The sequence below is a fragment of the Nyctereutes procyonoides genome, unplaced genomic scaffold (genome assembly GCF_905146905.1).
Source record: "Nyctereutes procyonoides isolate TBG_1078 unplaced genomic scaffold, NYPRO_anot_genome, whole genome shotgun sequence".
In the NCBI taxonomy this organism is placed as follows: domain Eukaryota; kingdom Metazoa; phylum Chordata; class Mammalia; order Carnivora; family Canidae; genus Nyctereutes; species Nyctereutes procyonoides.
Genome location: NW_026575140.1, coordinates 45,872,769 through 45,899,847, shown reverse-complemented (window position 1 = coordinate 45,899,847; position 27,079 = coordinate 45,872,769). Strand labels below are relative to the sequence as shown.

Sequence of the window (27,079 nt, the reverse complement as noted above, 5' to 3'; positions counted from 1 at the left end):
AGCCATCAGTTTGTTTTCTATAGTTAAGAGTCTGTTTCTTGGTTTTCCTTTCATTGCCTCCACTCATGTTCATTTGTTTTGTTTCTTAAATCATTTTCCATCCTTTTACATTTAATCTATGTCTAAAAGTACATTTCTTGTTGGTAGCATATTCTTGGATCTTGCTTTTTTATCTAATCTTACAGTGTCTGTCTTTTAATTGTGATAGACTACTATCATTTAGTTTGATTTTGATATGGTTTTGGTTTGAGTCTTATCATTTTGCTTCACTAGTTTATTGGTGGTGGTGGAGGGGGTGGGGGATGGTGGTATAACTTGTCTGGCCTCCTTGCCTGGAGGCAGAACTCAAACGCTATCTCAACTCCAGAACTTCTTAGAGGTTGGGCTGAGCCCTTTGTTGCAACTGTATCATAGTTCAACTTAAATCTCTGCCCATTTCTGTTTCTGAGTGAACTGACCAATAAATCTCTTGAATGGAAATGCCAGATTTTATAGACTGACAAACACAACTCTAAGACAGTGACCTTGAAGATCTCTAGGAAAGATAACCTACTTACAAATGGTGTTGGGATAATCATTATCCATATAAAAATGGAATTAGATATCAATTCTATCATACACAAAAAACTTCTAGAAGAAGATGTAGGAAAACATTTCTATCACCTCAAAGTAGGAAATATTTCTAAAACAAAGCACAAAAAATACTAACTATATAAAATGTTATAAACCAGCTACATTAGAATGATAACTTCGGTTTATCAAAAGACACTAAAGAAAGGAAAAAGTAAGCCATACACTTGGAGAAGATATTTGCAACATGTATAACAGACAAAGCATATGTAATAGGATATATAAAGAACTTTTATATAAATGAATATAAAAAATATGTATAAAATAGTCAAGAGACATCAACAGAAGAAGAAATGCAAACGGGCATTAAACATAAAAATGTGCTCAACCTTGTTAATATTCATAAAAATGGAACTTAAAACAATTAGATATAATTTTATACCTAATACAATGGCAAAATTTAAGATTTCTAATATAATCCAACTGTTGATGAGAATGTGGATCAAAGGGACTTCTATATACTGCTGAATAAAAATTGTTAATACTAGTTTAGGAAAAAATATGTACTTTATTGTGTTATTTAAAACTACTTATAATCCATAATCTAGTAGTTGCATTTTTAAGTACTGGTATATACTAGAGCAATGTGTCTCAAATTTTAATGTACATAAAATTACTTGGGAATCTTGTTAAAATGCAGATTCTGATTCCTTAGGTCTAGGGTAGGGCCTAAGATTTTGCATCTCTAAAATGCTCCCAGGTAACTCTACATAGGGCATAGAACCCGACTTTCAGACCTTTTGACTATGACTTCATAGTAGGAAATACACTTAAAATCTCTACTTAGTACATACGTTTAGTTAAAAATCCTTGAGACTCCATTTAGTTCAATCTTTCACTCTAAGCAAGAATCATTTCTTCAGCATTATTTACTGTTAAGTTGTCTGTCTTCTTTTTGACTAGTTCTTTTTTTTTTTTTTTTCTTTGACTAGTTCTGGTGAAAGAACACTTACTATTTCCCTGGATTGCTAGTTCCATTGTTAGGTAACTCTAAATATTAGAAATTTTCTTCCTTATTTTAAGCCGGTGCTTATCCATTTAATGTCTAGACAGGATCTAAGTTCTTCCCTCTATTCCAGCAAAGAACAAATCTATATTTTCTTTGCATAGTAGCCTTTCAGGTAGTTTAATTATAGAAAGTTTAATCATGATAGAAAGAAAAAGACAACAGACAACTATGATCAAGATAGTATTTCTAGTTTTGGTCTTAGAATTGATTTTAATAGATCTTAAGGGGTCTAACTTTCTATTTAGTACATTTACTAATGTATCACAAGCCAATACATTTAAATGTTTTGTGTTATAGGATACAAATATCTATTTGGCTGGCACTGAAGAAGGCCATATTCACAAATGTTCTTGTTCCTATAATGAACAATACCTAGATACTTACAGAGGACATAAGGTTGGTTTAATTATAGTAGGTATGGAAAACTTATTTTTGATATTTCTGAAAAAATAGTATTATACACAGTACCTTTAACATGCAATAAATTTACAACTTCAGAGTTAACATTACCAACCTAAGTGCTTTCTTGTATGGAAACCATCAATAATGCATGGGGCATCTTATCTGACTTCTAGATATTCTTACATTTTTTTTAGAGAGAGAGAAGTCGTGCATGTGAGCTGGAGCTGGAGGGTGGGGGTAGCAGAGGGAGAAGGTGTGAGAGAATCTTAAGCAGGCTCTACACTCATCATGGAGCCCCACATGGGCCTGGATATCCCCCACCCTGAGATCATGACACCTGAGCCGAAATCAAGAGTTGGACACTGAACCAACTGAGCCACCCAGGCACCTCTAGCTTCTAGATATTCTTGATTTCTTCTTGCAAATTATGGAAGTTACAATTTTTATTTGTTTCTAAGAGACTTTGCTTATGGTAACATGCTGATCCCAAGGCAAAAATATATCTAGCATATACTTATTTTCTGTATCTTTTGTGATTATTCCATCTATGTTTTCTTCATTTGATCCTTCATTTTTTAAAATGTTCCTTATATTTTTTAAGGTAAATGAGTATAATATGTGTTGATATTTAGTTAGTATTATAACAACTATATCTTTATGTTTCTGTATGGCATAATTTAGAGAAGATTCAATTTATGACCTTACTCTCTCAGTTAAAATAATACACAATGCATAGTGCATAAGTCTTCTAGAAATCTTAGCATTTTAATTTGTTGGTCAGATTTAAAGTATAAGATGTCAAATATTATATATGTATGTGTTTTAATTTATTTGTCTTATTCTAGGGTCCAGTATATAAAATAGCGTGGAATCCATTTTGTCATGATGTGTTCTTAAGCTGTTCTGCAGATTGGGGTGTTATTATATGGCAACAGGAGAACACCAAGCCATTTTTGAGCTTTTATCCAACTACTTATGTTGTTTATGATGTTGCCTGGTCTCCAAAATCCTCCTATATATTTGCAGCTGCAAATGAGAGCAGAGTAGAGATTTGGGACCTTCACACCAGCACGTAAGTGTTAATGTTTTTCTTGGTGATATTTCTTGTAGAAGCAGTTCAAACTAAATGATACCTGATAGTTTTGGTATTTGTTAGAGAGAATTGTAGTTATTTTAAAAACAAGTAATAGTTTATACTGTGAGAGTCCTTATGAATAAAAGATATATGCCAGGAAGCTATATTCATTTTAATGACTTATACCATAGGTGGTTTTATTTTTTTAAAGATTATTTATTTATTTATTTATTTATTTATTTATTTATTTATTTGAGAGAACGAGAGAGAGAGAGAGCACAAGAAGCAGGGAATAGGGAGATACAGGCTCCCTGCTCAGCAGGGGCTGAATCCTAGGATCCTGGGATCATGACCTGAGCCAAAGGCAGATGCTTAATGGACTAACCCACCCAGGTGCCCTCCCATATGTGGTTTTAAAAATATTTAAATGAAAAATAGGTTGCCATATTCATCTAAAACTTTTACAGGCTGGTATATCATAGCTACCTTGAATTCGTTTTTATTGCCTAGTTTATAGAAGAAGCAGACAGGCAGTTAATTGTTTTTAACTGAAGATTTTCTACAATAAGATAAAAGGAACAAAATAATTTTTTTACAATATTTACTTATTCTCTTATCTTCTTTAAAACATATTCAAAGAGCCATGCATTTAATTAAAAATTTTATTTTTATTTTTTTTAATTAAAAATTTTAATGTGTTATACCAAAGTTACTAGAGTATCCTCTAGACCCATCTTTCTTTTTAAAATAGAAATTTATACATTACAGGAATAAAGTGTTTAATGAGGTGAGTTCTTCAGTTGGAACTTACTGTAGATTTTTATGCTGATCATTAGCAAGAATCAGGGGAATGCATTCTTTTTTTTTTAAAGCTTCTTTTTTTTTAAGATTTTCATTTATTTATTTATTCATAGAGACGGGGGGGGGGGGCAGAGACACAGGCAGAGGGAGACGCAGGCTCCATGCAGGGAGCCCGACGCGGACTCGATCCAGGGTCTCCAGGATCACGCCCTAGGCTGCAGGCGGCGCTAAACCACTGAGCCACCGGGGCTGCCCCAGAGGGATGCATTCTTAGTTAAAATCAGTCACACAAAATTCCGTGAACTTATTCTTAATGGCAATTTTTTTTCCCTAGAAGTTAATAACTTAGTAACTCTAAAATTTGCCATGACTTATACTATAAAACAGTTTGAACCCCCAAAACAAGGATTATATCACAAAACAATTTATATTTAAATATGAAATGACTAATGTATAAAATGATTACCTAACTCATCCCACCTATCATTTTAATTTTTTGGGTAAAACTGCAGTTCTCAAGACATTCCTTCAGATGTATACTAGTTACTGCTTCTTTTGTGTTTTAGGGCATCAGTGGATTGCTTTGGATGATTGGGGAATAGAAAAAAATTCTTGTTCAAAGTATTCTTTTATGTTCCAGAGTTTTATTTGGATCAAAATACCCTTCTTTTAAAAGACATTTATTACTTAAGAAGTTGTATTAGTCAAGGTTCTCCAGAAAAACAGAAGCAATAAAAAGAAAGATTTATTTTAAGGAATGACTCACATGACTGTGGGGCCTGGCAAGTGCCAAGTCTGTGCTACAGGCTGGCTGGCTAGAATTTCCATCAGGAGTCCATGTTGCAGTCATGAGTCTGAAGGCAGTCCAGAGGCAGAATTTTATTCCACTTCAGGGAACTCAATCTTTTCTCTTAAGGTCTTCAACAAGTTGGATAAGATCTGCCTATCTTATGGAGGGTGATCTGCTTTATTCAAATTCTACTGGTCTTAATATTAATCATTTTTAAACAAAACACTTTCACAGCAAAGTGCAGACTGGTGTTGACCAAACAACTGAGTACCATAGCCTCACCAAGCTAACCAGCACAGGAGTTTAAACTTATGAGTTCACATCTTAATTGTGAACTTCTTGAATTTATTTATTTGAAATTAGTTCACTGAAGAAATGAAAGTTTTGATTGAATAAGGAGTTGAGAAATAAGTTATTTTGATTTTGGAAAGTTACTTAAGAAGCTTTGTTTTGGGGGATCCCTCGGTGGCGCAGCGGTTTGGCGCCTGCCTTTGGCCCAGGGCGCGATCCTGGAGACCCGGGATCGAATCCCACGTCAGGCTCCCGGTGCATGGAGCCTGCTTCTCCCTCTGCCTGTGTCTCTGCCTCTCTCTCTCTCTCTGTGACTATCATAAATAAATAAAAATTAAAAAAAATTATAAAAAAAAAAAAAAAAAAAAAAGAAGCTTTGTTTTGTTATTTGAAGTCACAAAAAATATCTGACTTTTCTTAATCTGTATACAAAAAGAATGTATTAACGACAACTGAATTTAAAATAAAATATTTTATTTCAGTTTGGATCCTCTCATTGTGAATGTTGCTAACCCTGGAATCAAGTTCACAACTGTTCTCTTTGCCAAACAAACAGATTGCCTTCTAGTGGGTGACAGTGATGGACAGGTTGCTGTGTATGAACTAAGAAATATGCCCACTGCTTTGGATTCTGGCCAGGTAAGACTCACGTGACAAAATTTTTGTTATTTTATGTAATTTTTTGTATCATACAAGGAATTTACATTTCTTACATATGTTAAGTGTAGTGCAATGGAAATAACATAAGTTTTAAGAGTTGCTACCTACTAAGCATGGTATCTATTAGGCTTATTTTCTTTGAGCCTCATGATTTTTCTCTGTAAAATGAAAATGATAATATCATACCATAATAATTATAAATGTTACATGGAATACCTTAAAGTTGTGCCTAGTATACTGTTGGGAATAATAATTATTGAATATAGCTGAAGAAGTTCACTATAAATATTCAAAGACTTTTATAAGAAATGGTAATATTTTAGATATTATCTAATGTTCCCCAAATAGGCATTTGTTTTTTTGCTTCTGTAGTGTTATCCTGTTCCTTTACTCTACTCTTCAAATACGAAAACTTTATTGTAAAACTTTGACAGGCAATCAGTATACTGGATGCCTATTATTTTTAAGGTATTTTTTCCATTTTTTTTTGTTTTTTAATTTTATTTTTATCTTTTAAGGATTAATTAATTTATTTGAAAGAGGGGGGAGTAAGGGATAGAGGTAGAGGGAGACAGAACTGCAAGCAAACTCTGTGTTGAGCATGGAGCCAGATGAAGGACTTGATCTTATGATTCTGAGATCACAACCTGAGCTGAAACTAAGAGCTGGTGCAACCCACTGCACCGCCCAGGTGCCCTAAAATTTTTTGCTTTTTATGTTTAAGTTATTATTTTATGGATAAATCTAGTAAATATTACCATCAATATGATAAACATATTAAAATATTTTAAAAATGAAAAAATCCATAAGAATACACTAAGACTATAATAGAAGAGTGTGTAATGGTCAGGAACAGTTCGTTCACACACAAAAAATGACTAGCAAGTATATTTTAAAATTAAACCTCACTGATAATTATAGAAATAAAAAATTTATTACATCAAATTAAAATGTGGTAGCATTCTCATATGTGAAATTAAAGGTTTTTTAAAGAAGGAAAAGATTCCTTCTTTTTATTTAAAAAAAGTTTTTTAAGATTTATTTATTTATTTTAGAGAGAGAGCATGAGTAGGGGGAAGGGCAGAGGGAGAGAATCTTCAAGCAGACTACCTGCTGAGCATGGAGCCTGACACAGGGCTCAATCTCAGGACCCATGAGATCATGTCTAGAGGTGAAACCAAGGGTTGGATGCTCAACCAGCTGAGCTACCCAGGTGCCCAAGTTTTTTTTTTTTTAATTTAATGGGACTACTCAGTACTGGCAAGCATCTGATAAGATACATTTTCTATTATACAGAGAAATGTTAGAATAATGCGGTATTACTTCTTTGGAAGAAATTTGGCAGTCTGAACCAAGACTGTTATACTTCTGGAATTCCATTCTATAGAAATATTCATAAAGGCAATCAAAGAAATTAATTATAGCATAACTGTAACAGGATAAGGAAAGAAAAGAAAAAGAAATAATCTAAATATCCAACCAGAGAGAAATGTGGCCAGAGAAGTCAGGTGTGTTGATTAGATTTGGGTTGCATGTAGAAGGTGGAGGTTTATCCCATCCATATTGGACTGTAAATGATAGATAGATAGATAGATAGATAGATAGATAGATAGATAGATAGATAGATGCTTGCTTAGGACTTTGGACTTGTCATTTCTCCTACTTAAAATCCAGTGTTTGTTCTTCCGTCCACTTTAAATCTTTGCTCAAATATAGTCACTTTCTTGGTGAAATCGTCCTTGGCTACCTTATTTTAAATTGCACCTCTACTCTTCCCTACACTTCCAATTTAATACTTTTTTATGACTTATTTTCTTACTAACATTTATCTTCAAATATATCATATTCTTTTATTGATTTGTAATTGCCTGTCTCCCATAGTTAGAATGTAAGCTGCATGTAAATAGTGAATTTTGTCTTTTGTTCTGAACTATATTCCTATAGCCTAGTACAGTGTCTTAGAAGTATTAAGTTCAATAAGTATTTCTTGAATAAATATGCCTTGAAAAACTGGAGGAAAATTCAACATATCAGAAAGTTTATTTCTTAGTGTTAGGATCATGAATGAATTTTAGTCTTTGTTTTTATTATCTATTTTCCAAATCATTACACTACATAAAGTATTTTCTTCCCAAAATTCATGTTCTTACATCATAGTTTTAGTCTGCTCTGAGGAATGAGACCCCACTGGCTTATTTTTTCATGACGTAAAACATTTTGATATTTTTAATTTCTCACATATTTGTTGAGTATAAGCTATTTTAATAGCTACTGAGATGTTTATGCTCACATTTGTTTAAGATACACAGCCCAACAGCCAGAAGGAATCAGAGAATTCTATTCTTTATTCAAGTCTCTCAAAAACATTAAAAAATACTTAGTTCATAGTAATCTTTTTCTTCTTCTCTACATATCCCTCAAATTCTAAATGTAGCATCAAAGCCTAAATTCATCCCTTTCTATCTCTGTGATTCCATCAGTTCTATCCCATAAGAGCTCTAAGAACTTGCCCACATATTCTAAACTTGGGCAGTGAGGAGAGGGAGTTGAATTATTTAAAAATCTTTGTTAGTGTGTATTGGGGTAGTGGTAGCAGAGAAACCTATGGGCATGTTCATTCTTTTCATCACATATATATCTACAGTACTTATCAAGACCTATAATAATTTATCAATATATAAACTACAATATTTTGTATATATGTCTTTCTTCCTAGTCTGAACTACTTGGAAACTTGTATATTCAAGCACAGTGCTAGCACATAATAGGCACTCAGCAAATATTGAAAAATGTCTAAATGAACACACTTATAAAAGGCTCATGGTTTCTAAGAAAGGAAAATATATGTACAAAAATATAATTGAGTCAAACACTGAAATAATAATTAAAAAAAAACTCCAATAGAAGCACAGAGTAGGAAATTTGACTCTTGAAAGAAGAGTGGGAAGAAGGAAAGCAAAACATATGAGAATACTTAGGGGAAGCCTTTCACACAGGAGGTTAAGTTTTAACTGTGCTTCAGAGGATTAGAAATTCTCCTTGCAGACAAGCAAATAGAACTGTTACTTCAGACAGAGGGAAAGCCTTGAGCAAAGATACAGCATTGGAAAGGTCCATGACATTTTAAGGAAAAGATGAGTAGACCTTTTGACTGGTAAAGAGATTGCTTAAGAGAAAAGTGACAAATGGGCCAGTTGGGTCATTTGCCATGATGAGGAGTTTGATCTTCATTTTATAGAAAATAAAAAGCCATTTAAGGTTTATAATTCTAGAAGTGACTTGGGAGGAAAATGAAATAAGACTCTTACCTCACATTTTGTATGATGGTGAACTCTAAAGGAACTGAAGACTGAAAAATAAAACAAACCACTAGAAGGAAATGTAGGATAATGTCTTAATGATCTAAAGGCAAAGATGGATTTAAAAAAGACCAAAAATATCCCCTATTTTTTTTAGTTTTTTCCTGTTTTCTTATCTGTAAAACGGGCATAATATTGCTACCAGAATCAAAGATTGTTAGAAAGATTAAATGAGTTAATGGGTACAGAGTGATTAGAACTATTATTGGTACATAGTAAGCTCTCAATAAAACTCAAGTATTCTTTTATGATTATTATGTCAAAATTAATACCTTCTGTTCAAGATTCTATATGCCAAGTTGAAAGAAACAGATTAAAAGAAGAAATTTCCAAGATTATGAAACACATAATGTCCATTATATATAAAAAACTCCTATTAAACAATAAGAACAACAAAAAAAAACAAAAACAAAACAATAAGAACAATTCAATTTCTTATAAGGGCAAATGTATAACATCCTAATTCATAAGAAAGAAACTGGAAGATTAAATAAACTTAAAAGCAACATTTATTCTCACTATTAATGAAGAAAGATACAATTGAAATTATACAAGATATCAGTTCAAACTGATTGGATTTACAAAAACTAAAATATTAGCCAATATTAAGTATCAGCAAAGTTGTAGGGAATTAGGAACTTTTATGCAAAGGTCATAGGAATCTGAATTAGCATAGCCTCTTTGGAGAACAATTCAATAAAGCTGAAAATTCATATACCATACAAGCCAGTGATACCACAGAGAATGTCCTGCACATGTATACTAGGAGGTATATGTAAGGCATCAAGGTGAGGTCTTTCTTTCTTTCTTTCTTTCTTTCTTTCTTTCTTTCTTTCTTTCTTTCTCCTTTGTCTTAAAATTTCTTTTGTTCATGATTATTCAATCTACTTTTGCTTAAAATGTTGATATTCAAATATGTTGTAAAATTTCTAAAAGTCTTAGTTCACCTTAAGCTCTTACATTTAGAGGATATATTTTATTATTCTGTTTATAAGTCCAACAAATATTAATACATACTTTAAATAAGCTTTTGTAACAATTAAGTTTCTTTAAATCTGTTTAATTTATAAATTTAATACAGATTTTTAAGTACTTCAATTGTCTTATGGGCAAACAAATCTGATATTTAAGGAATTCTTATTAATTTAATAAATTTTATTATTTATTTATTTTAAAATATTTTATTTAATCATGAGAGACAGAGAGAGAAAGGCAGAAACATAGGCAGAGGGAGAAGCAGGCTCCATGCAGGCAGCCCGATGCGGGACTCGATCCTGGGACTCCAGGATCACCCCCTGAGCCGAAGGCAGATGCTTAACTGCTGAGCCACCCAGGCATCCCAATTTAATAAATTTTAAATTTTGAATATGATGGATCTTAAATTTTCTTAATTGTTCCAATGCCTTATACAAATTAATAATATTTCCATCTATTATTACGGGTCTAAATTAATTACGCAATTACACATTTAAATTAGAATCACAAATTTAGGGGATCCCTGGGTGGCTCAGCGGTTTAGCACCTGCTTTTGGTCCAGGGCGCGATCCTGAGACCCGGGATCGAGTCCCGCATCGGGCTCCCTGCATGGAGCCTGTTTCTCCCTCTGCCTGTGTCTCTGCCTTTCTCTCTCTGTGTCTCTCATGAATAAATAAATAAAACCTTAAGAAAAAAATTAAAAAAAAATCACAAATTTATTTGCTAAGCAATCAAATAATGGCAAATTCCCTTTTAAATAACGAATATTGAAAATTCCAAATATATACAAGTTCCTTAATACAAAAAAATATTAAAATTATCTGTTTGGTTTGCTGCATTATTTCTATATACAATAATTATTCTTCTCAGGGTAAGAATAGGTTTTCCAATAAACAAATGAAGCATTCTGAGTAGTTTTGGAGATTATTTTCTCAACTGCTTGATGTGCATATTGACTGTGGATGTTTAAAGAGATTTTGCTAAATACCTTGGCTGCCACACTGAGCCCTGTTCTATAGTCGATTTGTCAATGCCCTCCAAATGGAGTGGTCTCAGAGTGCATGTCTCCTGGAGTCAACTTACCTATTACCTACATCCTCCATCTCCTCATGGAAGGTGCAACTCTCCATGGGTTGTTATATCACACAATTGATTTCAAGTCATTTATTTACTGTGTCAGTAATTCTGAATTACTTCACTTTTCCTATCTGGTAGGACTAAAATCCATCTATAAGATGTTTAAATGACATCTGTTTGGATTCTGTATATCTCCCAAGATTTTAATTTGTTAGTAGTGATCTGAAAGACATGCTAATGAGAAAAGAATGTTCATACCTGCCTTGTTTCTATATTGATAAATTGGAAACAACCTTAGATTATCATCAGTGAAACTTTGGATAAAGTATGGCATATTCACATGAGTGACTCTAGTATAAAAATTTAAATAATACATATTTCAATTTGTTATTATGACAAATTTTGAATAAATATTTTAAAAAGTTGAGTGATAAAAGCAAATTGAAGGAAATTATAGAAGTACAATATGTTATGATTTATGTAACATTAACACAAATTTATTTATTTATTTTTAATTTTTTTTTAATTTTTATTTATTTATGATAGTCACACAGAGAGAGAGAGAGAGGGGCGCAGAGACATAGGCAGAGGGAGAAGCAGGCTCCATGCACCGGGAGCCCGATGTGGGATTTGATCCTGGGTCTCCAGGATCACACCCTGGGCCAAAGGCAGGCGCCAAACCGCTGCGCCACCCAGGGATCCCAACACCTATTTATTTAAACACAAATATAAAAGCTGTGTTCCTAGTGGACATATTTATAGTTAGTAAAAGTATGGAATATAGATTGGAATGTGGAAGAAAAACTTTCATCCTTGTGTTTGGATTTCAATAAATTAGATTTTTTTAAGTTTTTATTTAAATTCCCATTAGGTAACATACAGTAAAATATTAGTTTCAGTCATAGAATTTAGTGATTCACACTTCCATACAACACCAGATGCTTATCACAACAAGTACACTCCTTAATCCCCATCATCTATTTAACCATCACCCCCACCAACCTCCTCTCTGGTAACCATCATTCTCTATAGTTAAGAGTCTGTTTCTTGGTTTGCCTTCTCTCTCTTCTTCCCCTATACTCATTTGTTTTGCTTCTTAAATTTCACATATGAGTGAAATCATATGTTATTTGTCTTTCTCTGACTGACTTATTTCGCTTAGTATAATACTCTCTATCCATCCATATTGTTGCAAATGGCAAGATTTCATTCTTTTTTATGCAAACTGGTGCTACTTTGGATAACAGTATGGAGGCTCCTCAAAAAGTTAAAAATAGAACTACCCTATGATCCAGCAATTGCAGTACTAGATGTTTACCCAAAGAATACAAAAATACTAATTTGAATGAAAACATGCACCCTGATGTTTATAGTGGCCAAATTATGGAAACAGCCCAAATGTCCATCAATGATGAATGGACAAAGAAGATGTGGAATATATATACATTAGAGACATCTTTTATTTTGAGCAGTATGCCCTGAAAGCAGAAGGCTAAGCTGAGAGTCTGAAACATTTTTGACAATGTGTGTGTGAGTATATATGTGTATTGTATATGTGTTAATGATTTCAATGCTGGTAAGCAAAATTTCCTTGTAACAAATATATTACATACATTAATAATAAATACAGTTTCCTAATAGGAATAATAAATACAGTTTCCTAATAGGAATATGTTTCCTATTCCTATAGGAATAGGAATAATGCTTTTGGTCATTATATTTTAAAGATTAAGGGTTATTTTTCTGGGAGATTCAAAAAAACCTATTCATCAGATTTTATGGTACTTACAACCAAACAGGAGGCTAAACAGGAGCTTTCAAAATGATCTCTTAACTGAATAGTTATAAAATTGTTTATGAAACTCCATTAACGGAGTCTTTCATAAGAAAAAGGTTTATACTAGGAAGTAACTGTTAGTATTTAAACTTACTTTAGTTTGTTTCCTTATTACAATCTTATTGAATGCCCTTTATATGTATCACTAAGTTATAAATTTTAAATGACATTTTAAAAACTCCTTTACCTCTTAATTTATATTTTATTGCATTGTAATTGTTTGACCTTTTTTTTCTCAGGGAGATATAATAGATACTTTGCTTGGACCCAAGTCAAACCATCAAGGATAATTCATCATTACTATTTTTTCTTATTGCTATTTAAAGAAAGAATAAACAGTGTTTAATGTCCAATAATCCAATTGTATGCAGTAAGTTCAGATTTTGATGTTAAAAAATGATATTTGATGTATAGCTTCCATTTCAATTTAACATAAATTAAATACACTTTAATTTCAGAAATATGTGATTAGTTTGTGATCTAGGCTATTTGTAAGAGTCTTGTTGGATTTTCTTATTATTTTTAGTCATATTCCAAGTACATACAACTACATATGTGTACTTATAAAATGTCCAAATAGGTTAGAAAATTATTATTCCATTAGAAGCCACACTTGGACACCATTAGAATTACTTAAACCAAAAATCTTTACAAGATGAAGTTCCATAGACTCAAATCTTCGGCTTCCCAAGATCTATTTTTCAGAATTTATGAATTCCACTTGTGTTAGTATTATAAGAATATTGGATTCTCACACCCTTCTCTAAATCAGAATTTTTTCCTCTTAGATTTGAGAGCTGAAGCTATGAAACTTTTAGACTATTTGACAAGCAAAAGACATGACAGCAAATGTCAAAATTGCATTGTTTAGACACTATGCACCACACGCCCAATTCAGTGAGAAGAGTTAGTCTGGGACACATCAGGGCATCCTCTTCTGCATGCCCAAAATCTGCTATGGGTTTTTTTTTATTTTTTTAATTTTTATTTTTTTATGATAGGCACACAATGAGAGAGAGAGAGGCAGAGACATAGGTAGAGGGAGAAGCAGGCTCCATGCACCGGGAGCCCGACGTGGGATTCGATCCCGGGTCTCCAGGATCGCGCCCTGGGCCAAAGGCAGGCGCTAAACCGCTCTGCCACCCAGGGATCCCTGCTATGGGTTTTAAGCCCAGGCTTAAGTGGGCCCAGAGAGAAAATAGAAAGTCCTCAATTTGTATTTGGCATCTGGATCTTATCTTATGAAGGGTTCTAGAGCTAGCTTGTGGAAATAGGAGGAGTGGGAGGCAGCAACTCCCCCAAACAGATTGCTAACAGCCTATTCCATGCTGTTCTTTAGAACAAGTCCTGTGTTTTGTTAACCGAGGCCATAGGACAGTGTGCCCTGTTTTGCAAAGCCTTCTAAGTGGAGAGGAGAGGATGAGACATTCGAAACTCACTAAGTTCTCTGAAAAAAAAAAAAAAAAGTCTGTATGAAACTAAGAATGGAATGTGTGCAACAGTAGAATCTGCCTTTTATGTGTCCACTTCTTCACAATCTCCATTTCTTTGGAGCCATCCTTTAAACAAAAGCAAGGTGATTTCTTAGGTAGACCCAGAGCTTAGGCCAAGTAATAAGAATTATAAATTTTCTGCTGATATAAATCATCATTGTTCATCTTTTCATCTTTCCTAAAGGTTGGACTTTCTATAACATGCTGTATAACAAAATAAAAACTTGATTTAATTGAAACAATGTTTCTTTTTATCATGTACTTTTGACCATTCAAAATTGTTCATGTATTGTACCATCCCTGCTCATCAAGTCTAAATGAAAAATAAAACTATTTTATTATTCTTAGACTGGGCAACTGATCCTGAGGCACTGAACCTCTTTCATTTTACCCTTCTCACTCCTGATTTTACAGACTCTGATAGTTTAAGATTAGCATCAATTTTGATTTTAAGATCTTTAAATTATAGAAGCAATTATAGAAGCAATTATTTTGCTGGCTTTCTAGATTGGTTTTGGCTTCTCACTAGTAGTAAGCTCTATTTCTAATAAATTTTCTTTAAAAATTTAGTATTTGTTTTTGGTTGTTTTAGTCTCATAACAAAACCAAAAGAAGGTACAAGAGATTTCCCATATGCTCCTTGCCCCCACCAACACATAGCCTCTCCCATTATTAACAACACTCACCAAAGTGGTACATTTGTTACAATCAATGAGCCTAACTGACACCTCCTAAATACCAGAGTATACATAATGGTTCACCCTTAGTGTTGTATAATCTATGGGTTTGGACAAATGTATAATAACATATATCCAAATTATAGTATTATATAGAGCATTATCACTGCCCTAAAAATCCTCTGTGCTCTGTTATTTACCTTGCCTCCGATCCGGCAACCACAGATCTTTTACTGTCTCAGTGATTTTATCTTTTTCAGAATATTCTATAATTGGAATCAGTGTATATAACCTTTTCAGATTGGCTTCTTTCACTTAATAAGGTGAATTTAAGGTTCTTCCATATCTATTGATGGCTTTATGGCTCATTCCTTTTTAGTGCTGAATGATATTCCATTGTCTGCACATACCACAGTTTATCATTCACCTACTGAAGGACATCTTGGTTGCTTCCAAATTTTGACAATTATGAATAAAGTTGCTAAAAACATTTGTGTGCAGAATTTTGTGTGGACATAAGTTTTAACTCCTTTGAGTTAATATCAAGAAGAATGATTACTGATCGTATAGCGTGTCCAATTTTGCAAAAACGAACAAAACAAGACAAACCCCTCCCTACCCAAAACCCAAATTATTTTTCAAAGTGGCTGTCCACAATTTTTTGTTCCTTCCAGTAATGTATGAGAGCTGCTACTTTTCCATATCCTTGCCTCTCTGGTATTGTCAGTATTCTAAATTGTGGCTATTCTAATCGATGTGTAGTTGTATCTCGTTGTTTTAATATGCATTTTCCCAATTACATATGTAGTGGAGTTTACCATAGAATTTTAAGAATTGAATGAGAGTTCTGCTTAGCAATTAGCTGTCTCATTTTATCCTTAAACACACCTGTGGGGGATCCCTGGGTGGCTCAGCGGTTTAGCGCCTGCCTTCGGCCCAGGATATGATCCTGGAGACCCGGGATTGAGTCCCGCATCGGGCTCCATGCATGGAAACTGCTTCTCCCTCTGCCTGTCTCTCTCTCTCTCTCTCTCTCTCTCATGAATAAATAAATAAAATCTTTAAAAAAAAACACATGTGCGCGCGCGCACGCACTGCTAATGTACTAATTAGGAGACTAAATGATGACTTGATGACTTGTCTGACTTTAGACTCCTATTTTAGACTCCTACATATTCATTACTTTATTTGGTCATTCTCTACCACCCACCTTTCACATAGAACTTCTGTAAGTTGTAAGTTGTTAGATGCTGTTGCAACTGTTGTAGGGAAGGAAGATTGTATTCATGATACAATTTGTATCATAGTGTGTTCCTTTGGTTCACCTCTATGTAGTTACGTACAATTACAAATGAGAAGCAGAACACTCAGTATTTGCCATTTTGTTTCAATAAAAGTCTCCCTAAAAGAAAATATTGAATAGATTTAGTTATCAACAACACACTAGTAGTAACGTATATTAAAGTACTTTACAGTTTGTAGAGCACTTTCACGTCCATTATCTTGTTATACCCTTAGAGCAGTCCTATGGGACAGATAAGAGAGGTAGTTATTATTATAATCTCTATTTTCCAGATAATATAATGAAGGCTTAAATAGGTAATATAACTTACCAAAGACCATATATCTGATAACTGGTCAGGCATAAACTCAAGTCCAAGGCTTTGAGCAGTCCTTAAACATTTTCCACTATCGTGTAGTGAATGGTTAATGTCTCTATAGTTCAATGAAGTTTCATAACCAAAGCACAAGAATATATATTCTTCTCTAATTAAGGTTTCATCCCCAAATGAACACTTTCCTTCCCATCCCTCACTCCTCTTCAACATGTTAACTCTTCGCTCTTCCTTCAGATCTGAGTTCATATCTCATCTTCTCAGGATAGCCTTTTCTGAGCTCCCTTCTTCAGGACCTGCCCCTATTCCAAGTATCTTAAACAGGAAGTGAAAAGTGAAGTTTCTGTGGGGCTGGAAGGGGTGGGGAATGACGAAAAGAGAGAGGCCTAATGAATCTATAGAGTAGAGGGGACCTATGACCTGCTTCTAAATAGCATTGTTCAGGAAGCAGTAGGGCCTAGGAGGGAGCACAGTGAGCCTCAGAGAAACCATTTTCCATGCAATGAGTGATGTGTAAATGATGTCCTAACAAAATATCTTAACATCATAGAGGGTATGTTAACTGTGGAAAACACAGAACACAAAATCAAGCAAAACATAAAATCAGACTTGAAAATCAGCTGAACATAGGTTATAGTTTTCTTTGCTCTATAACAATATAAAATCAATTTTCTCCCTCAAGACAAAGGTTGAAAACACATTTATGATGACTTTCTTTAGGCAAATATTGCTGCTACTTTTGAGATTCTGTTCCCACCGACTGGTACAGTTTACCTCCAACACAAAACACTTAGAACGATGCCTGCACAAAGTAGGTACTCAGAAATGATAGTTCTCATTCTGATTATTCCAGACTACCTTCCCACTTCTTGGTCCGAGAACTTCTTTGCCCTTTGCAGCTGGCTAGGTCCTTGCAAGGCCCCATTCCTCCTTCAGGAGATACAGACTATGCTAATGATGTCATTTGTTCCATTTGGGCTTTGGGTCTGTTTTGTTCAGGATTTACTGCAATGTTCAAGTCTACCCTCAAGTCCATAGAACATTTGCTAGGCTATTAACCTTCATTTGCTTGGGTTGGCATACTCAGTGGGTGATAAAACTAAAAGGCTAACAGTTTACATGAAACTAATCCCTGGGTTACATAGAAAGCAGAACATGTCCATTAAGTTGGAACATATAAAACATGGTTATGAATCTTATCAAAATAAGCACTGCTTTTTCTAAGTTGATGACACATTTGTGTAGCATCTAGAACAACTCATGAAAAATGTGCTCTCACCATGTCTGTATTTCTTTGAATAACTATTAAAAGATTTGATGCTATTCAACTAGGAAGGAAAAAGTATCCCAGGATATTTTTAGGGATCTTACACATCATAAATCACTGATAATACTTTTATTGAATTTTTAAATTATTGTATATTTCAATTACTTATTGAGCTTTTTCAATTTATGTATTAAAAAACTTTTAAATTTCTAAAAACCCAAAATAATGACAAGAACATAAAAAGAAAATAGCTTCCTTGTCCATACAAAATTAAACTGTAAATATAAAATATTGTTTTTTAATATTATTAAAAACATTTTTAGCTGTTCTCTTAAATTCTTACTGACAGAGCAGTTTAAAAAATTACTGAAGTGTGAACTAAGAAAGTTTTATTCATAAAGTTATGCAGAAAGTTGTCTAAATAAGTAATATTTCAATACCCATTCTACAGGTATTTATGGAGTAGAAGTTAACTAGTTTTAAAGAGGGTAGGAAAAGAGGTTTCAGGTGAAGAAAACAGCAGGGGCAAAGGCCTGCTGAGAGAGAGAGAGAAAGAGAGAGAGAGAGAGAGAACACAAAGTTTCCACAAATAGTGAGTTTCATAGAGCTAGACCACTGAGAGTTTGAGGGCCTGTACAAGTAGACACAGGCATATCATGAAAGGTCTTGTAGGCCATGATAAGGAAATTTGGACTTTTTCTTGAGGAAAATGGAAAGCCACTGAAGAGTTTTCAAAGTGGGCAATAAATAATATAAGCATATGTTTAGAAAGATCATTTCAGCAGCAGTGTGGACAATGGCTTGATGGAGGAGATAGATCCAGTTGAAAGACTGTTGCAATCTCTAAATGAGAGTTGAAGATCATGGCAGAGAGGATAAAGAATGAATAAGTGGATCACAGAGAAAGTTAGAGGTAGACTTGGTGGTTTAATGGATGTGTGTGCAAGAAGGAGGTTTTAGTCAGGGAAGAGAGAGGGAGAATGAGGAGTTGTCAATGACTCCCAGAAATAGCTAGATGAATAGGGGTGCCCTATGATGAAAACACCCTCTAGAAGTAATCAGTATGAATACAAATAAGTTTGGGCAGCCCAGGTGGCTCAGGAGTTTAGAGCTGCCTGCAGCCTAGGGCCTGATCCTGGAGACCCGGGATCGAGTCCCGCGTCAAACTCCCTGCATGGAACCTGCTTCTCCCTCTGCCTGTGTCTCTGCCTCTCTCTCTGTGTGTCTCTCATGAATAAATAAATAAAATCTTAAAAAAAAATAAGTTTGATAATATGTTTGATAACAAATTTATGGAGTGATCTTATAATCATCCTTATCATAAAATAACTATATGTGGTATATTTTATTTTTTTAATAAGTTTTTTATTTGTGTTCAATTTGCCAACATATAGAATATCACCCAGTGCTTATCCCGTCAAGTGACCACCTCAGTGCCCATCACCCAGTCACCCCCACTGCCCACCCTATGTGGTATATTTTAAAATTTATCTGTGCTATAATTAACATCGCTTCATTTGATCCTGTGATATTTTTCCAGATTACAAATTAGAAAATCAAATTACATTTTAAATGGCTCTCTCAAGCTCTCCTAGCTGGAAACTGTAGGACTAGTATTAAAACTCTAGCATTCTAACACCAAGGCCACTGTGACACAATGTAATATTTGGTAGAATTATAATCCTTACTATTACCATGAATGATCAATCTATTGAAAGCTTCCTTTGTGCTAGAGACTCTGATAGTACTCTGCATAATTTAATCCTGATGACCACCCTAAAGAAGTCAGTATCATCATCTCTATTTTACAAATGAAGAAACTGAGATTCAGAGACACCAAGTATCTCCTAAGGACACATAGATATTTAATGGTAAAATGGAGATCTGATTTCCCAAATCCGAGTGTGACAGATGTACTTATAACTCATGCCATCCTGCTCTAACACCATGTATTAAATATTCTTGTGGCCACAGTTCCTTGATAACAATTTATAGATGAAATACACGTTTACTCCATCCATTGTTCGGTTGTTAATTTGAAATTTTGATTCCTATTAATTGTGGATCTTCATATTATCAATCATATTGAGCACATGGCAATTGATTCCAGCTGTTAAGTTCAAATAACTGATCTTACTTTGATCTAAAAACTTGGATCATTGTAAACATTGTCTACATCTATAAGATGTAAATAACTTTAAGATAATCATACTAGTCTGGATAAGTCGAATTATGTTGCCACAACCAATAATCACCAAATCTCAGTGGTTTTAAATGCTAAGAATTTACTTCTCATTTACATTATATATTCATTACAGGTGAACAGGTGGCCATCCCCTATATTGTTCTGACTCAGAGACCAGATTCTATCAAGAATGCTATTGGTCATCGAGGTGAGAGAGAGGGAGAATTGGGGAATCAGGCACCCATTCTTAAATGCCAGGTACAAGTGACAGATGTTATTTCCAGTCATCTTTTATTTGCTAAAATGTGTCACATGACCACATACAGCTTTAAAGAACAGGAGAATAGAATCCTACCATGTGCCTGAAAAGAAGAAAACTGAAAATACGTCTTCTTTAGAAATTCATGACTACCCCAGATATTAGTCAATTTCATGGTGAAAGATTTTCTTGGGTCAAATAAGTTTGGGAAACTTTGAATTAAACATATATTTTTTAAGATTTTATTCATTCATGAGAGACACACAGAGAGAGAGAGAGAGAGGCAGAAACACAGGCAGAGGGAGAAGCAGGCTCCATGCAGGGAGCCCGACGTGGGACTCGATCCTGGGTCTCCAGGACCATGCCCTGGGCCAAAGGCAGGCGCCAAACCACCTAGCCACCTGGGCTGCCCTGAATTAAGCATATTAAAGAAGATTCCTAACTATAAGTCTTCTCTGAGCCGTTAAATAAAATATGCATTATTAATCCTCCAAGAAAGGGACTATTCCCATAGGATTTTTTTTCAAAGACCATCTTCAAAGACTCATGTCCTAGAGAAAACAGTTTCAGAAATAGTACTCAATGGTTCTGCCTTTTAGAACTTATTTGTGGAAGGAGGAAAGGAACAAAGAAAGGAAAGAATGAAGGAAAGAAAGAAAAAGATCAGGGCAGTGCAAATTTATGGATAGTTATGAGGTCAAGAGTTATACATAAAAGCCTTCCATAGTAGCTATTTGCAACCAAAAATCACATTTATCATCCCTTGAGTATCACATTGTCAATTTACTCAGTGTTTATTAAACGTCTTATATGATGCTATGTGTTTTACTTATGTTAACTCCTTCTGTCTTCACAACAACATAAGTGCAAATTATTTCCTCACAAATGAGGAAACTAGACTCAGAGAAGACAGTTACATGTTCCAAGCCACACAGATAGTAAAATGAGTTGCAGACTAGATGAGAAGGAAAAGTTATGTCAATCTCCAAATAAAGAGGATTAAGTGCTCTAGTTAGAGATACAATCAACAAACTTTTGCTGGCCAAATGTGGAAAGATTCATTGAGACTCATACGTGGCTACTTCCAAAGCCTGTATTTTTCTAGATGTTCTCTAAGAGAGCGTTCTGTTTATTGTTTCATGGATGCAGTTAATGGTAAGTGATGGTGCTCAGAAGTGACTGAATAACTAGCAATAATCATAAAGGCACATTATCAAAACTTCACGATGTAACCTTTGTGCTTTGTAAATATTGTTAAAATGAGGCTCTGACCAATAAAATGTTGGGAAAGATAGTATAAATTGGACAAGAGTGTGACAGTAACTTCAAAACTTAATTTGGCAATGTTCACCACATCAGATTCTTATTCAATCCTTGCAAAATGAAGGGCACCTTTTTGGCTTTATTTCTATTCTCTGTCCTACTTGCCATCTCAGAAGCGAGGAGTGAGGAGTCTATGAAGCTCCTCTGGGGGCTAGAGTACCTAAAAGCAGTTGTCTATTTCTGTGCTAGCTCCAGGTGGAAGGTAGGAATAAGTCTAATGTGTTTCAGAAATACCGAGGGGACTGACTTCACTGCATTTCTTCATTTTTCAATTCAAGAAGTTTGACTGGAATTTTTGGCTAATCCTATGTTAAAGTGTGAAATAGAATTTGTTTAAGATTCTATGTTCATCATTGAGAGTTATAGTTTTATAATAAAAAGTTAAAAAAGGAAAATGTGACTACATAATGTTGCAAGCACATATATAATTGTAAAGCTTTCAATGTGCGTTCAAACAATTTTGGTAGGGCAGCCCTGGTGGCCCAGCGGTTTAGCGCCGCCTTCAGGCCAGGGCATGATCCTGGAGACCCCGGACTGAGTCCCACGTCAGGCTCCTGCATGGAGCCTACTTCTCCCTCTGTGTGTGTGTGTGTGTGTGTCTGTCATGAATAAATAAATAAAATCTTAAAAAACAAACAAAAAAAAAACAATGACTTTGGTAAACAAAAATATTTTTAGAAAATGACCCACAGTTTTCATATTTTGGTGGGATAATTTCTTGAAAAATTATGAACTTACTACTCCCACATTGAGAGGTTCATAGTTACTAGATGTTAACAGATATAATAAGAGTTTTTTTAAATCTCAAGACAGCAAGCATAATTTACTAGGCTTATCATTATTTATCCACCTCTGGATTAGCAAGCCAAAATGCAGTAGAAAGAATATATTTGGGGGCGGCCCGGGTGGCTCAGTGGTTTAGTGCCGCCTTCAGCCCAGGGTGTGATCTTGGAGACCCAGGATCGAGTCTCACATCAAGCTCCCTGTATTGAGCCTGCTTCTCCCTCTGCCTGTGTCTCTGCCTCTCTCTCTCTCTCTCTCTGTGTGTGTGTGTGTGTGTCTCTCATGAGTAAATAAATAAAATCTTAAAAACAAAAGAAAGATAGAAAGAATATATTTGGAATATCCACGAAACACATAGGGCAGTGGAATGGATGTCCATGCAAGGCTTTCTTTTTAACACCAACTGACATCATAATAGTTTATTTTATCGTTCACAGAGTATTTTCTCATGTATTATCTATTCCACCCATTAGTGGTTGCCTAATCAGCATTCATTCATGTAGGTTTTCTTGGTACTTGCCAGTATGCTAAGGTACTGATAAATGAGTTTGAACAAGATTAAATTGAGGGAGCACTTTGGGAACAACACTCCAGTAATAGTGGGAACTACTTTTTGTTTTCAGACATAGAGGTTTATGTCTCCACTTCCTGCCTTGCTGATGAGCTTTACATGGCATACTCAGGGTTATTTTTTATTGGTGTGTGTGTGTGTGTTAATAGCATGTAACTAATATCATGGAGGCTGCTGGTCAACAAGCAGAGGTAACCAGTACAACAGAAGGCCAGCCCTGACTTGGCTATTCACTGGCCTCAAGACACTGGCTGTGTCATTTCTCCTCTGTAAAATGAGGTGGGTGGAGATGAGCGAGTTCTTCCCAGAATGTCTAATCTTTCTGAAGCCAGACATTCAAAGAAAATAATGGGTAGGATTCAATTTCCTTTAAAAATCTAATGCATTTTCCCAAGCGTAGAACTTGGCTGCTACCTTCCTTCTTTGTCAGGTCCCTCTGAGGAAGTATTCTTTTTTTCTCTTCCCTACCGAGTGAGGAAACCACCTCCAGCTCCCAAATTATGTTTATGATTATGTTTCTGAGGAAAGCACAGCGCAAAACCCCCGAAGGTGGGTTCCTCAGGGGAGGAAAGTCTTCAGGATGGACAGCTGCCTACTGGAGGGTCTTGGGGCTCAGAGAAGCACTGGGTGATGTTAAAACAAGACTTATAAAGTGTGTGTTGCACTGCCTGCTGTTCCATAACTGATTTGCTTGCTCTTTGTTAAGACAAGAGCCAATACCCAAACATGGTAGAGCTTTAGCACATGTTAACATGTTTTACTGCTCAGTACAATGCTTATATTGTGTTATTAAAGTAATGGCTTTTGGCTAGACAATCTTTCTTTTCTCAAAGTTGTGGGTGAGTGGTTAAAACCACAGTGAAGTCTATTTCCTCCTTTTGCCAAGGTGAGTGCACTGTTCTTTTAAAATTTTAACTTATCCTTTGAAATTTTAAATGCTGTGCAAAATTGCAGTAAAAATGCCATAAACCAAACTCACTGTGATTTTCTCCTTTAAAAAAAAATAAAATAACTTTAACACAGTAAATAGATTATGCTGATGGTAAGAAAATGTAAAACAAAACCAAAAACAAACAAACATAAAAAGAAAATAAAAATCAACTTTTACCTCATCATCCAGAAATAACTATCCACTCTTAAATTTTGGGTTGCTGTATACTATTACTGAGAATTTAAACATTGATTCGTGGTCAACGTATAAGAATCTAAACAAAGTGCTTTTCTCAAAACATCTTAAAGTGCTTGATAAGTGTTCCCTAATATGCAGCCCTTGTACTTTTTTTTATAATAAATTTATTTTTTATTGGTGTTCAATTTACCAACATACAGAATAACACCCAGTCTCATCCCGTCAAGTGCCCCCCTCAGTGCCCATCACCCATTCACCCTCACCCCCCGCCCTCCTCCCCTTCCACCATCCCTAGTTCGTTTCCCAGAGTTAGGAGTCTTTCATATTCTGTCTCCCTTTCTGATATTTCCCACTTATTTTTTCTCTTTTCCCCTTTATTCCCTTTCACTATTTTTTTATATTCCCCAAATGAATGAGACCATATAATGTTTGTCCTTCTCCAATTGACTTATTTCACTCAGCATAATACCCTCCAGTTCCACCCATGTCAAAGCAAATGGTGGGTATTTGTCATTTCTAATGGCTGAGTAATAGTCCATTGTATACATAGACCACATCTTCTTGATCCATTCATCTTTCGATGGACACCGAGGCTCCTTCCACAGTTTGGCTATTGTGGACATTGCTGCTATAAACATCAGGGTGCAGGTGTCCTGGCATTTCATTGCATCTGAATCTTTGGGGTAAATCCCCAACAGTGCAATTGCTGGGTCGTAGGGCAGCCCTTGTACTTGAAGATAACTGGAGGCATATGTGTGTTGGTTAGGTCCCCAAACAGCTAAAACCCAGAAAGTGTTAGAATAATAAGCTCTTTCCTATAGTCTGGGCTGCTTTGGGTTTTACTTTCTCAAAGGTAGAAGGACATTGTGTTCTCATTCTAGAAGTTAAAAAAACTGACAACCCAGATAGTTGAGTCTTATGACACAATTGGAGGTCTTCACAGATAGAAAGACAAAGTAAGGAAATCACAAAACTATGTTTTCATTTCTAAATCTGACAGTCAACTCTCCAGTAGGTTATAACAATAGATTTCCTGTTATCTGAGGTGCTGCTTTTATTAATACTGCAGTCTGTAGTTGAAATCCATCTACTACGTATTGGGCTCTTAAACTATGTCATGGCGTTGGGCATGGCATTTAAACATTTTATTTCATTCATTTGTTGCAAAAAATCTATGAGAGTGGATAGTACTTTATCACTGTTTTGCAGATAGAGGAACTAAAGCTCAGTAGAATCAAGTAAATATGCCCTAAGTCACACACAGCTAAGGAGGTGGTGTTACTGGATTCAAATTTAGGCTGCTTAGCATGAATCAAGGCTGTCACATCAAACTACAATGATAGTCAATGCATTCTTCACCACCCATAACTCCCTGGTTTTTGTTTTTGTTTTTGTTTTTGTTTTTTTTTTGGCTTTTTGTCTGTTGTTTGTTTTATTTGGTGTCACTGAAAGAATGTCCATTGATGAGGCGGTAAAAATTAATTATATTAAATCTCAGTCCTTGAGTACATGCCTTGTCAAAATGGTGGGTGGTAAAATGGGAAGGCTGCATGAAGAGCTTTTGGAACATACTGGGATATGATGGTTGTCTCACAGTAATAATGCACTTACATGATTGGGTTGTGAGCTTAAAACTAGCTGCTTTTTCCAGGAAGTACTTTTCTTTTCTTTTCTTTTTTTTTAAAGAAAGACTGAAAAACTGTAGTTATTCAGACCAGGTATTTGAACTTAAATGAAAAAAATATATGAAGATGAACAAAGACTGTCACTTCAAGGAAAACAGTTGACACTATTGTTGCTGATGGTAAAATTCAAGCTTATAAGCAATTTTGGAAAACTTTTATCCATCACCATCACCATATCATCAGTGATGATATTCATGAATTTTATTTTTTGATAATTCATTGCATAATGAAGTGTGTCAATACTTGGGAGATCAGCATAGCTCAGTGAACCAATATTTTCCAGATGATCAATGCATGATATTAAAAATCATGAATAAGAGATCTATTCAAAGTACAAAATAAAGATTTTAATCTAACAGTACAAAAGTTCATTGATATGGTTTCAGATTCTACATTGCAACTAACCTTTAATAAACAGCCACTTGTGGAGTTTTGGTATAATATTTAAAAAGTATCAAGAATATGTGAAAAGAGACAGAGAAAGCACAAGCAGGGGGAACAGTAGCCAGAGGGAGAGGGAGAAGCAGGCTCCTCACAGAGCAAGGAACCTGACACCGGTCTCAATCCCAGGATTCTGGGATCATGACCTGAGCCAAAGGCAGATGCTTAACTGACAGAGCCACCCACGTGCCTGAAAACAATGCCATTCTTTTACTGTGTGTTTTGTTTTGTGAAAATAGACATTTTTCATAAAATATGTTATTGCATTAACATATGGTACTTTTATTATTTTTTTATTTTTTTTTAGTTCCTTTTTTTTAATAATAAATATTTTTTATTGGTGTTCAATTTGCCAACATACAGAATAACACCCAGTGCTCCTCCCGTCAAGTGCCCACCTCAGTGCCCACCACCCAGTCACCCCCACCCCCCGGCCTCCTCCCCTTCCACCACCCCTAGTTTGTTTCCCAGAGTTAGGAGTCTTCCATGTTCTGTCTCCCTTTCTGATATTTCCCACTTATTTTTTCTCCTTTCCTCTTTATTCCCTTTCACTATTATTTATATTCCCCAAATGAATGAGACCATATAATGTTTGTCCTTCTCCGATTGACTTATTTCACTCAGCATAATACCCTCCAGTTCCATCCACGTCGAAGCAAATGGTGGGTTTATTATTTTTAAATGAGATTATAAATATTTTAAAATTTGTTATGATAAATATGGATAAATTCAATTCATGTAGAA

General features: G+C 34.8%; 2 protein-coding genes across 2 annotated transcripts in view; both read left to right on the top strand.

Annotated features, from left to right (window-relative positions):
* The window catches only part of DNAI4 (dynein axonemal intermediate chain 4), a 98,210-nt gene extending 83,514 nt beyond the window's left edge, over positions 1 to 14,696 (top strand). The window contains exons 14-17 of the mRNA XM_055304797.1: positions 1,937 to 2,035; positions 2,887 to 3,113; positions 5,481 to 5,637; positions 13,146 to 14,696. Coding sequence (XP_055160772.1) covers positions 1,937 to 2,035; positions 2,887 to 3,113; positions 5,481 to 5,637; positions 13,146 to 13,196 — 534 coding nt within the window. The 3' untranslated portion in view covers positions 13,197 to 14,696. The remainder of the gene's footprint in view (positions 1 to 1,936; positions 2,036 to 2,886; positions 3,114 to 5,480; positions 5,638 to 13,145) is intronic.
* Positions 14,697 to 21,784: 7,088 nt separating this feature from the next.
* Positions 21,785 to 23,785, top strand: INSL5 (insulin like 5). The gene is given in 3 exon segments (XM_055305248.1): positions 21,785 to 21,928; positions 23,604 to 23,619; positions 23,622 to 23,785. Coding segments are annotated over 3 exon segments (324 nt in total).
* The last annotated feature ends 3,294 nt before the right edge of the window (positions 23,786 to 27,079 follow it).